Source organism: Corvus moneduloides, chromosome 1 (genome assembly GCF_009650955.1).
Source record: "Corvus moneduloides isolate bCorMon1 chromosome 1, bCorMon1.pri, whole genome shotgun sequence".
Lineage (NCBI taxonomy): Eukaryota > Metazoa > Chordata > Aves > Passeriformes > Corvidae > Corvus > Corvus moneduloides.
Window position 1 is genome coordinate 135,380,317 of NC_045476.1, and position 12,233 is coordinate 135,392,549.

The 12,233-nt window shown below is 41.0% G+C and overlaps 1 protein-coding gene across 1 annotated transcript; it reads left to right on the forward strand.

Annotated features, from left to right (window-relative positions):
- The first annotated feature begins 6,434 nt into the window (after nucleotides 1-6,434).
- Nucleotides 6,435-10,172, forward strand: MRPL53 (mitochondrial ribosomal protein L53). Its single transcript, XM_032128271.1, has 3 exons — nucleotides 6,435-6,560; nucleotides 7,502-7,614; nucleotides 9,262-10,172. The coding sequence occupies exons 1-3, from the start codon at nucleotides 6,472-6,474 to the stop codon at nucleotides 9,387-9,389; spliced, it is 330 nt and encodes a 109-aa protein (XP_031984162.1). The 5' UTR covers nucleotides 6,435-6,471; the 3' UTR covers nucleotides 9,390-10,172.
- The last annotated feature ends 2,061 nt before the right edge of the window (nucleotides 10,173-12,233 follow it).

Below are 12,233 nucleotides of genomic sequence, written 5' to 3' on the forward strand. Positions count from 1 at the left end.
TGACTGGTTATATATATAATAGTAAAGAACTGTTATTCCTATTTCCCACATCTTTGCCTAAAATCCCTTGATTTCAAAATTATAGCGGAGGGAAGAGGGTTGCATCTGCCATTCCAAGGGAGTCTCCTGCCTTCCTTAGCAGACACCTGTCTTTCAAACCAAGACACAAGGCCTCTCAGTAAGTCAAACTACCTGTACATCGGAATTACAAACTAAATTTAGTAACATGTCACTGACATTGATACATGTTTGAGTTTAAAGAAATATGGTCATATGGGTGATAAGAATTCTTTACAATGACTCCCTTGAGGAGATACCTTTTACTTATGTTAATAAATAGATACAATTATATGAAACTTGTTACAGTAAATGGTTGCATAAAAATCCCCTATTTTGATATCTAGTTCCTTTATGTCTAAATGTCTAGACTCTTTATGTTTCAACTTTTATCTGTGTTAAGTAGGTATTCTATGGTGTACGTGTAGGCCATGCCTAGATACCTTCTTGAACTCTATAAAATAGAAGTTAAAACTGGTGCATAAATAAGCTTGTAGAATATAAAGTGAAAGTTCTTGACATGGAAAAAATGAAAGCGTACAGAGAGACTATCTTGGCTGGTCACCACGTTCAACTGAGCAGTGTTGTTATACTTTGCTGACAATACTAATAACTTAAACCATCAATCTATAGGTACAGCTATTCTTAGCAGAACACAGTGAAAACGAACTGCTTTGCTTACAGCATTCACAGCACTGAAGCATGCCCTTAGCAAAGCGGTACAAATGTCAATATAGTGCTGAGCTCCTCAAAACCTCTAACAAGTTATTTGAAGCACAGACAAACCTTCAGGAAGTCTTTGAAAATATAGATCAAATTCTAATACAACTGCTTTTCCCAAATTCTGCACTTGTGAAAAAACTGTTCCCCCTCAAATTATGATAATGACTCTGTTAGAGTCAGATCTGTCAAATGGGACTGTGCCTGTGACCTGTGAGTCACTGTGTGCAAGGACCTTTAAAGTAAAAATACACACATTAAATCTACCTGGAGCTTCAAGAACAGATTCCAGACCACAAGGACTCAGGTGCTAACCTTGGGTTGTTACCATTCATTTCAGCTCACCTGTGTGCCTTTTGCTATTATGATAATGAACTTCGTTTGCTGGAAGCAAGTGCATATTTTAAATCAACATAAAAATCCAAAGGATAACTGCAGAAATTTAACTTAGTATTTATTAGATATGGAAGAAAATATACAAAATAAAGCTTTTGGTATTATCCTCAAGAAATTAAGTTACAAGTCAGGAATTGGCACAGTATGTTCTCAGCCAGTTAAATGCTGCATATTATTTTAGCAAACATTTCTGCTGGCAGTTGTTAACCTCAGGCAATAGAAATACATATTTGCAGAGGAGTAAAGAGCAACTAGGGAATCTGTTTATTCACTCCCATAAGAGCTTTTCTGAACTGATATGCAGAGTTATTATTTCAGAATTAATTATAAAGCAGGCTCATTGTAAGTGGCACCTTTGCTGGTTGATTTTATTTTTTGTTTTTATTTTTGAAAACCACATTAACAGCATACAACTATTAGTTGGTTTATAAATAAAATGCAAAATTGATGGTACTATTAGTATAAAAGTATGCTTAACTTCCACAATTTTTAGAGAGTAAAGGACCTTTACCAGGTCTTCTCTTTGGGAAAATATTTTTAAAATTCAGTAACTGACATATGGTGTAAAATATTCAGTTCAAAGAAAGAAACAAAGCCAGACAGAAAACACAGACTGGTTTATATTTTTATGACTATAAGCAGTGTTCCTCCAGTATGGTAGGGAATTCATTCCAACATGTCCTTCAATGTGGAACTAGTATTTTATAACGACTGGCTGCAAGTCTTTTGTGATCTAGACTGTCTCTGTCCATTGCTCTTTCAAAGATATGCTCCATGATACCGCATTTGTCAGACTGTTTTTCTGTTTCCAGAAATAATTTGCTTCTCCTGTCAGGCTCAGCACACAGTCTTTCTCAAAGAGCCTCTTCTGGGTGGCCATCTGGAAGCATCACCTCAGTGCCGAGCAGGCAGGCTGCTGGCTTTGTGTTGGCTCACTTCTCCGCACTGCATACTGCCCTGAAGGCAGCATTAAATTTTATTCCTGGACTACACAGCATTATAACTAGATGTGCAGACGTGACATTTTGATTGCTAAATTCCAGGCCTATTGACGTTTGTGACAAGACTCAGAGAAAGACTCAGCAGAAAAAGGATAAAGATGCAGAGGAGGGAATCAGCTGATGACAGTCAGAGATAACGATCCAAGTCTCCAGAACAGAATAAACACACAGAGGTGTTACAGCACACCTGAAATGCAGCCTTTTAAGAGCAATCAAAACCCAGAGTCAAGGTACTAAAAACAGGCATGCCCAAATGCCATGGGTTAGCATAGTTATGGAAGTGATTCTCTTGCAAAGAGGTGCTTACAGCTTCCTCTATGACCTAACAGAACCTATCAACTGGCTAGTTTGGATATTGGAAACTTTTTAAGCCATTTAAGGAGCTTGACACGCCTCTGTGATCCACATTTAAGAATGGACAAACCCCGAGAAAGCTCTCTCTTGCTTCCGGCCCTGGGACAGGTAACTGGGAGGGGGGGGCCCGTGAGGCCCAGTGGGCCCAGGCCGGGACACAGCCATCCTGGAGCCGTGGGGTGCCGTTCCATCCTCGGCCCCCCCATAGCCCTGTTACGTGCAGATGGCACAGCCTGGCTCCACACACCCCCCCTCCAGTATGGCCAAAAATTCGTCTGAGGCCCACAGCCTGGCAAAGATCATGTGACCAACAGCGATAAGCGAATTCCAGCTGCGGGCCCAGGTGAGATTAACCCTTTTAGTGTCATCCAGAACAGATGAAGCCTGCAGACATCAATCCTCTCCCAAGTCAGAGGAAGAGGGTAACGTGACAGCAAGTTAATAGAGCACCAGAGAGACACCAAAGTCAGTAAAGAAGGAAGAGCTGAAACCCTGAGGGAGGAGAAAGAGGAAATGCTTAGAAGCTGAAATTCTGTTGTAAAGCTATGGTGGTGATGGACTATGATACCTCAGAGTACCCACTGTAATTTCATGAAAGCATGGGGGGTGGAGTGTTCAAACTGTACTTGTGAGCAAAAGCACCTGTGCTGGAATAAGCAAATGCTGAAGCAGCTGTAATTTGATGAGAAGTTTGAACAGGGAGAGATGGAAGTGATGAGGACTCTTGTTCCAAATCGGAAGGAGAAGACCTCTGTTCCTAGAGATGAAGATGCTCCCAGAGATGGGTGAGGAGAACCTTTGTTTCTGAACAGCTCAACCTTAAAATGGTACCCCAGTAGCTCAAGATTGGACCCTTGAAAGCCGTTGTGGGAAAAGCTGTAAGTCGGGGGAAGGGACTCTCACATGCGAGGAGAGAACCAACATGGGCGGCTGTCTCGTGATACTGAAGCCATGAGAGAACTTCTTGTGGAGATGTCTCCATAGCATGAGCAAGAGAGACTCCTCTCCCTAAGTGAACTGAAAAAGGTTATTATAGAAGTGGTAAACTGACTGAAAATCTCAAGGGTTGTGTTTTTACATTGTCAGTGGGAGAAGGGAGAAAGGTGGGGGGAGGAGAAGTGTTCTGAAGGTGTGGTCTGATTTTTTTTCTTTCTTTTAGGTCTGTTAATAAACTTCTTTGTATTCTTTTAAGTTTTGTGCCTGCTTTGCTTTCTCCTAATTCTTATTTCACAGAAGGAGAATAAGTAAGTAACCGAACCACTACACTAAATTGGTGTTTCCACCCGGTTACAAACTGAACCCGCTACACCAAACCATGGAGAAATTTTCAAGAGTTCTGAACTGTGGGCCTTTCTATAGTCAGAAAAGATAACAGAAAATTAAAGCAGTTAAGTAAGAAACAGGAGGAAAAGCAGAAGAATATTCCCTGCATTTAAGAGATCTGGAATGATCAATGAGAAAAGAGGAACATTTACTTAGTGTAATTAATACTACAGACCTTTATTTGCATAACTCATCCCAAGTCTACAGCCTTGGTGTTACTGGGAACCCCTCAGACTTCAAAAAATTAAAAAATACTCTGAATAATCAGAGATAGTGTTTGATTACTCCAAACAGATGGCTTAAGGGGAAAGATGCAAATTTTACTGCTGACAATAAAAGTAAAAAAATTAACTGATCTGACCATGGAAAGGAGTAAACAAAATTTTCTCTTCATTTAATTGTGCAAGGTAAGCTAAACATTCTTCTCAAATTACTATCAAAATGAATAAGAGAAAATATAAACCTGTTTTGGTTATGCATATTTTTAAGTCAGTGAGTGCCACAGTACCAACAGTGTGAAGAGTGGAGCCTTTAGAAAAATCAGTGACCATTCTTTCTTCCCCTGTCCTTTACGGATGTTATTCCTTCAGTGTTGCCATAGAAGCCAATGGAAGTTTTGCCGCAGATTTTAAATGGAATACATTGAGCTCTTTGTGTTATAATGAAGAAAGAGATGTTGAAATTTCCTAAGTTACTTTTGCCTTCCGAATGTAAAATACTCTATTTACCTGGCCCTGTATCTAAGACAACTGTATAGGAAAAATTCCTATTTAAACCAGCTATTTATTGGTTACAGTGAGGTCTTTTAAAAGGTATCTCATAATAATGTATTTTTTCCATTTTTTTCCACAAGGGAAGACCATTACATATAACATATATTATATATATATATATATATATATATATATAATCTTGAGAGAGAGAATAAAAACTTCAAATATTACAACTATATTAACTCCATTGTGCTTAGTTTTGGTAGTTAATTTCTTGTCTAAACCTCAGTGAAGAGGATGGTTTTACCAAATGACTATGTGAGTTTTTTAAGGAAGAGCACCAGAAATAAACAAAGATAAGCTTTTAAAAATAGGTTATCCATTCCAAGAGATTATAGATATTTAATGCAGTTCCCGTAGGTCGGGAGCGTGGGTGTGTATTGAATATTGCATAGAAATTCACAATGAATGCTTGAATGCCTTGGCTGCCGTCCCCAGCCCTCACCCAGATGCCGGTGCTGCGGAGCCATTTGCCAGGGAGGTGCGTGCCATCTAGTGGCACCCGGACACACGGCGACACTGGCACCCAGACGGAGTCACAGAATCAATTAGGTTGGAGAAGACCTCTGAGGTCATCGAATCCAACCTATGGCCAAACACCACCATGTCAGCTACAACATGCCACCAAGTGCCACGTCCAGTCTTTCCAGGGATGGTGACTCCACCACCTCTCTGGGCAGCCCATTCCAATTCCATTACTTGAAGAATTTCTTCCTAATGCCCAACCTGAACCTTCCCTCCTGCATTTTAAGACTATGTACTCTTGTCCTGTCTCTTGTTGCCTGGAAGAAGAGGCCAATCCTCACCTGGCTACACCCTCCTTTCAGTGAGTTGTAGGGAGTGATCAGGTCACCCCTGAGCTTCCTCTTCTCCAGGCTTAATTTAAGGGCTGGGAAGCAGCTGCTGGATGTAACCTGTCACAAACGAAAACCCAAATGTGTTCACTTCCAGCCGCAATGCCTCTTGCAAATCTCTCTCCTCCCTCATGTATTGCAAAGTATTGCCTCTAATTAATCTTTAGCTGTATTGGCAGCTCCTTAGTGATCCTTATCTTCCCCCTCTACTCCACTCTTTTGAAAACCCACCTGGACTGCTGCGTCCAGCTCTGGGGTCCTCAGTACACAAAGTACATTGACCTGTTGGACCAAGTCCAAAGGAGGACCACAAATATGATCAGAGGGATGGAGAACCCCTCCTACGAGGAAAGGCTGAGAGTGTCACAGTTATTCAGCCTGGAGGAGATAAGTCTCTGGGGGAGACCTTCTTGTTGCCTTCCAGTACTGAAGGGAACCTACAAGAAAGCTGGAGAGGGACTTTTTACAAGAGCACGTAGTGACAGGACAAGGGGAAATGGCTTTAAACTGGCAGAGTGAGATTAGATTAGATTAGATTATTAGGAAGAAATTCTTTGCTGTAAGGGTGGTGGAGCGCTGCAACACGTTGTCCAGAGAAATTGCGGATGCTTCAGCCTTGGAGGTGTTCAAGGCCAGGCTGGATGGAGCTTTGAGCAACCCGGTCTAGTGAAAGGTGTCCCTGCACAGGGAGAGCGGTTGAAACTAGATGAAATTTAAACTCCCTTCCAACCCAAACCAGTCTATGATTCTCTGACACAGGCAGGTCAGCTCTCCCTCCACAGCGAGGAAGGAGCCTGGCTCTGAGCGCCTCGGGTCATGAAACGGGGGCCGGCGGCCCGCCCAGAGAAGGGAGCGCACGCGCGGCCTCCCGCCCCCACGGCCGCGGCACGGACTACAGTTCCCATGTGCCTGCGGGGCGAGCCGACGCGGCCGCCACCATCGCGCGCCCCTGCGCGGGGGCTGCTGGGATCTGTAGTAGAGGACAGGAAGAAGATGGCGTCCAAGATGAGCGTGGTGCTGCGGCCGGTAAAGAGTATCGTGGTCCGGTTCTGCCCCTTCGAGCCCAACGTGGAGAGCACGAGGTGAGGGGGCTGCGGGGGTGGCCCCGGCCCCGGCCCCGGCCCCGGCCCCGGCCCCGCTCTGTCCGGGCTCCATGTGTGCAGACGCCCCAGCGCCCTCCGTGCGCCCTTGCTGCGGCCTCCCGGGTCGCGGGTTCCGCGCGTCTCCCGGCGGGCGCGGGGCTGGCCTTTGGCACCCAGGGCTCATTGCGTGCTGTGTGCGGAGGGTCTGTGCCCAGCTGGAGACCCTTTCTACAGGCGTGTGCACTGAGCTTTGCCAAAGTGCTCAGTGGGTTGCCCCTCAGTGGCTGATCCTGTAGTGAGGGTATGCAACCAGTCCAGATGCTGGTAACGGGGAAGCGGGGCAACAGCAGCTCCTTTATCCCTGTAATTGTTGGAGAAATTTAAGGGATTGTGCTTCTGCAGCGATGTAGGTTCTGTACCAAACAATTGCAAAATGTCGTTTTGCAATGACTTTACAGGCACACCTACTTTTAAAATGAATTTAGTAACACTTAGAATATCTTCAAGCTGCCAGAATAGCAGCTTAAAGTAGCTGTCATGCATTTCAGAAATCTACAGGAGACCAAAGATGCTCACAAATAAATGCTGTCTGAAACCCAAACAAGAAAACATTGGCAAGCAAATGATGTATAAAGAAAAACGAAAATCACTTTGCTGTTTGTTTTATTATTGTGGCTAACCCAGCTGAGAGAAACACAGAAAGTATATACACTGGAGTTTTACACAGTTCTTTAGTATGCTTTTTACATGTTAGCATATAAGGAATATCAGTTTGGATTTTTAAGAGTGATTCTCTCATAAGAAGTACCTGTCTGAACTTAAGTACAAATCCTGTTTTGTTTATACTTTGTTACCCAGCAATATCAAAATATGCAAATTAGTTTTAGAAATATGCTTTAATTTCTGTCTGCAAGATACTTAATATATTAATATATTTTCAGAAATTTTCTCCAATGTATTTACCATAAAAAAATCCAGGCTACTAATACAAACTGTCAAGTGACTGCTGATGTGAGACATGATGGATCTGAACCAGTTGTAGATGTGACGTTTGGTAAGGAGCTTTTTTTTAAACAAAGAAAAAAACGCTGGGTTTGTGTTGTTGCAGTGTTATTGTATTCTATATATTTTTTTTTAACTGTGATTTTTTTTTTGGCTCTGGTCCATAGCTAGAAGTTGTGCAATGGGGAGGAAGAAACAGTGTGTCACTAACAGCCTGATATCCAGATAAATGTGTATATATGTCTCTACTACAGTTAGATCTAAGGGATCTTAGATCCAACAATGACAACTTTGGAGCTGAGTGTACTTTTGTAGTGCTGTACTCACATGACCTTGCAGTCAGGTACAGTTCCAGGAAAGTAAATGTAGCTCCGTTTTTATATAATAATCTGTTTACTTTCTGTAATTTTTTTCTGTTACCTGTGGTGGAGGCATCTCAGTCTTGAGAACAGAAGGTTGAATAATATCCTTAGTTGCTTTTGCAACTGAGTATCTGTAACTTGAAGGAACTGCTCAGATGGGTGAGGCCATACATGTGCAGATGGACCTGCAGAATGAGGTCAACTATGTACAACAAATTTCTTGGTTTCCTTTGAGGGTATAGTGAGCAGGCAGGGAATTGGTGGTGGAAATTTCATCGGTTCTGGAAGCGTCCCAGATTCTAGGCTATGAACAGATGGCTCTAATCTGCTTTTGTCCTTTTCTCTGGCTGCATCTTCTTTCCTGCTGTGCTGTAATGGACCAATATGTCATGTAGCCCATTAAAGTTTTCATTATTACTGATTAGTGCTACCCCTTATCTTTAAACTTCCATGTTTTTAGTGAATTGGTGGAAATGTCAAAACTGTTGAATGTTCTTTGTTTTGCTTAGGAAAGTCTACCTGTTGCAATGTTAACATTGCTTGTATCTCTCTCCCCCATGCCTCTGTCTTTCCCATTCTTGTGTTGTATTAAGACTAAAGCAGTAAAGCTTTATGTTTTTTCACAGTGCAAACCCAAAGCAGTTTATTTCATTAATGCCAAGACACCTCTAAACTCTTCATTTTTTAAGAGCTGATTTTTCTCCTGTGAAGTGTTTGTAGCCCTTGCAGTTGGCAAAGATGGGGCTGGAACGTGGATGCAAGGCATGGTATTTCACTATATGGGTTTGGGTATTGGTTTTGTATTTGCAAATCTTGCAAAATAATTAACTTGGGTACAATACTCAACTTCTACTGCTTCCTGCCTGTTTTAAAATAAATTCTTTCAGAATTTTAGAAATCCTAGTGCTCTCTATTTTTTTGCGTTATAACCACCAGATTGTGTGAACCAATTTGTTGTTTTGGCTGAAGAAGTATGTTAAATGGACCACAGACAACAGGCTACTAAAATGCTTAGCCATGTGTGCCTTCCAATGCCTTCTTTGCCTTCTCTGAGATGACTTCAGGGGCATAGTATGAGCCATTCTTATCAAATGTGTTCTTACTATAGGCATACCTAGACAAATGTTTCAGATTTTTCAATAATGCAATGCAGAAGTGAAAACTGAATGCATATTGTGTGCAGTTTCTTTGGCTGTGGTGCGTAGCCAGGTTCCTTGGTATCTGGAGTACTTTCTAATCAGACAAGACAAACAGGGTATTTGGATTTATATGTATAAAACAGCTGCACATTAGAGTAGTTGTCATTTTTTACTTCTTAAGATTTTCTTCATTTACAGCTGATGGAGATCGACTGATAATGAAGGGAGCCAACCTGACGACAGGGGAAATGTTAGCAGCATTGAAGTCCAGATGTAATGCAAAAGACCTTAAGGAAGAACAGAAAAACAAGAAGAAGCATCCCTGAAGAATGGAAAAACAACTGTGCTTGCATCTACATGTGTTAGAAACAGCAGGCTGCAAAAAAAAAAAAAAAAAAAAGGTTTTTCCTCTGCAACAAAATCTGAGATGGCCAAAAGACTTTAAATGTTCCCTGCCTTCCCTTGAAGGAGAACATACTAGATCAACAAATCTTCTAACACTAGTGGGTCAGAGTGGCGTAAGATGCATGAATGCAACTCTCTAAGCAGCTGCATGTTGGACTAATGTCACATGGATTTGCATATCAATGTGAATAATGCACATTAGCTATTAAATTAATACTGCAATGAAGCCAGATCTCTTTGGACATTATTTCCTACAAAATTTATGTAAGTGTAGTGCAAGAAATTTTTAGAGTGGTTATTATTATTATTTGAAAGCTCTTAAATTTATTAAAAATTTGAAGAAAACTTTTAAAAGTACTCATCATTGACTTAGCTGAGGGACAGCAGGCTGCAAATACAGAGTGGTTTTTGTAATACTATGTTTATAAAACATGTTTTGCTAAGTCCCTACCACTTTCTTCCTCTTTTTTTGAAGGAAGTGGGAAATTTGCTAAACGTAAATTTAGCTCAGCAATTAAAGTAACAAGGTAGTGGGACTGTCAACACACAGTAGAGCTACTCATCCTGCTTAAAAGTAACTTAAGTTCAGCTCAAAGGGAAAGGTAAGTCAGTTTTTTTGATAATTGGAGAAAAGGGCTGTCTTTGAAGTTCAGTTTTGTAGTGGTTTTGTCACTCACTTTATGGATGTGTTATTAAATATTTTATAAAGATCAAAGGGAGAGTTTTATTTGGTGTTTATAGTCCCATGTCCAACCCTATTATTTGTTAAAGTACCTGCTTAGGTGTCTCATCTGTATTGCAAAACTCTGTGGCTTTGGAAGGGTCCATCTCTCCTCAGGCTGTACAGGTGAAGGTGTCAGCTGCACGTGTTTCATGTGCATCAGTTTTGTTCATAACAAAAACGTAGTTCTAGTTTCAAGAATTGCAGGTGTGGTACTCTTGAGAGGCTTTAGTTCTACCTGTTGTTAATCAGATGCCTGATTTCTCTAAAACTAGTACATATATTTCCAAAGTTGGCAGCAGATTTAGGACACAAATCTGAAAGTAGTTTTACCTTACTTTTGCCAAGATTATTAAATGGACACTGTCTGTTCTGAAAGCAAGATCATTTTAAATAGCACTGTCAAGGTAATTCTTTGCAAGTTCTTCATTAGAATGTTGAAGTCAAGGTGATGTCTTATGCTGGAGAAGGAGAGCTGTGCTGAAGACATTGGGTGTTTCCCGTGTGTTTGCAACAGACAGAAGAGTGTGAGATAAGACGATTCAATGACATTTGGATGTGGGAACAATAGATGTGAATAACTTTATCTGGGATAAATACCTTCTCTGCACTGGAACCCTTTCTTTTATTAGGCCACCAGCTCTTCAGAGTGGTTTTGGGGTGCTGAGCTGCTAAACCTGCTACTGAGCTCACTTAGAGCGGAGGGGTTTGAGAACACTGGAAACTGAGAGGATTTTATATCCTGTCAAGCTAGAAGATGACCAAATTGAAATAGGAATGTTCAAAGGACAGGTTGTTTTATTGTTTTATTTTGTTTTGTTTTTCCCACAGTTTAGAATAACATCATATACTATGACTTTACCTGAAAAAGCTTTGCAGGAAGAGGGAGAATTGTTCAAGAGGAAGACCTATGCAGAATTATTGTTCCCCTGGTTAATCATGTATTCATATGCTCAAAAGCCGTCTTACTGTAATATATCAGTGATTTTTGTGATTTTTTTTTCTTTCTTTGACAGTCTGTACATCAGTTTATAAAACTTGTATTTTAATGCGAAGTGCCTACATCCATCTTAAATAATCAGCCATCCGTAAGTGCTTAAAGAGTAAAACAGGAGTTAAGTAATTAATAATTAATTCTTAATAATAATTAAGTTTTTATAGTCTTTATTTTGGCCCAAGATTGGGACTTACATTTAGGAATAGAAAAGGGAGAAAAATGAAGATCCTAGCAAGTTTTTTATCATCAAAATAAATCCCTTCTGTTGTCAAAGAAAGGTATTTTATTTTTTTGCTTTAGTATCATGGATAGGCATCCTGCTCTGTAAAAACACACACTTTTGCTAGGTGCTTTCATTTTCATCTGCACATGCCCAGCCTTCCTGCTTAGGTTAGGCCAAAGGACTGCAACGTCGCCATTGAGAGATCACCAACAGTTCAGTGGATGAGGTGTAGGCTGGTGCTGGTTTTGCTGTCGGTGCTGGGAGCTGCAGTTTGCAGTGGTAAAGCTCTGATACGTTTTCTGCATGAAAAAGAAGTAATGACTGGGCTTTTAATATGCAACATGTAAAGCAAAACCTACAGGACAGAAAGATCACACTAAAAACGTGCATCCTCAAGACTACAAGATACTGGAGTGATATAAACAAGCAAGATGGGCAAGAAGGCACTCCTCTGATGATTATTATGCTAATATGTAGAAAATTGCTCTCCCTGTACCATGGAGATAAAGGTAAGAATTTATTTTTCAAGTAGGTTAAAGATAATCTCTAATGACTTTCTTCCCTGAGCGTTCAGATAGCTTTGCTGCAGGCTGCTCCTACACTCAGCTCCTGCTGCTGATTGACTGAAACAAAGCTCTGACATCTTCCTGACACGCACAGGCCAGTGCTGGGGATGTACAGGGTATTAAGGTCACTCATGCAGAACAAAGCGTGTCTGGGTGAGCATTGACTTTGCATGTTGTTATTCTTTAGCCCACTAATCTTGATTACTGTATCCCACCAAAAATGTGGGTGGCTGCCCAACTATAAAAGGAGCTGGAACA

Bases quoted from the DNA above. Each gene is read 5' to 3' on its own strand.
- MRPL53 (XM_032128271.1), top strand. From the start codon at position 6,472: ATGGCGTCCAAGATGAGCGTGGTGCTGCGGCCGGTAAAGAGTATCGTG. The intron at 6,561-7,501 runs GTGAGGGGGCTG...ATATATTTTCAG, and splicing joins CCCAACGTGGAGAGCACGAG to AAATTTTCTCCAATGTATTT. The intron at 7,615-9,261 runs GTAAGGAGCTTT...CTTCATTTACAG, and splicing joins AGTTGTAGATGTGACGTTTG to CTGATGGAGATCGACTGATA.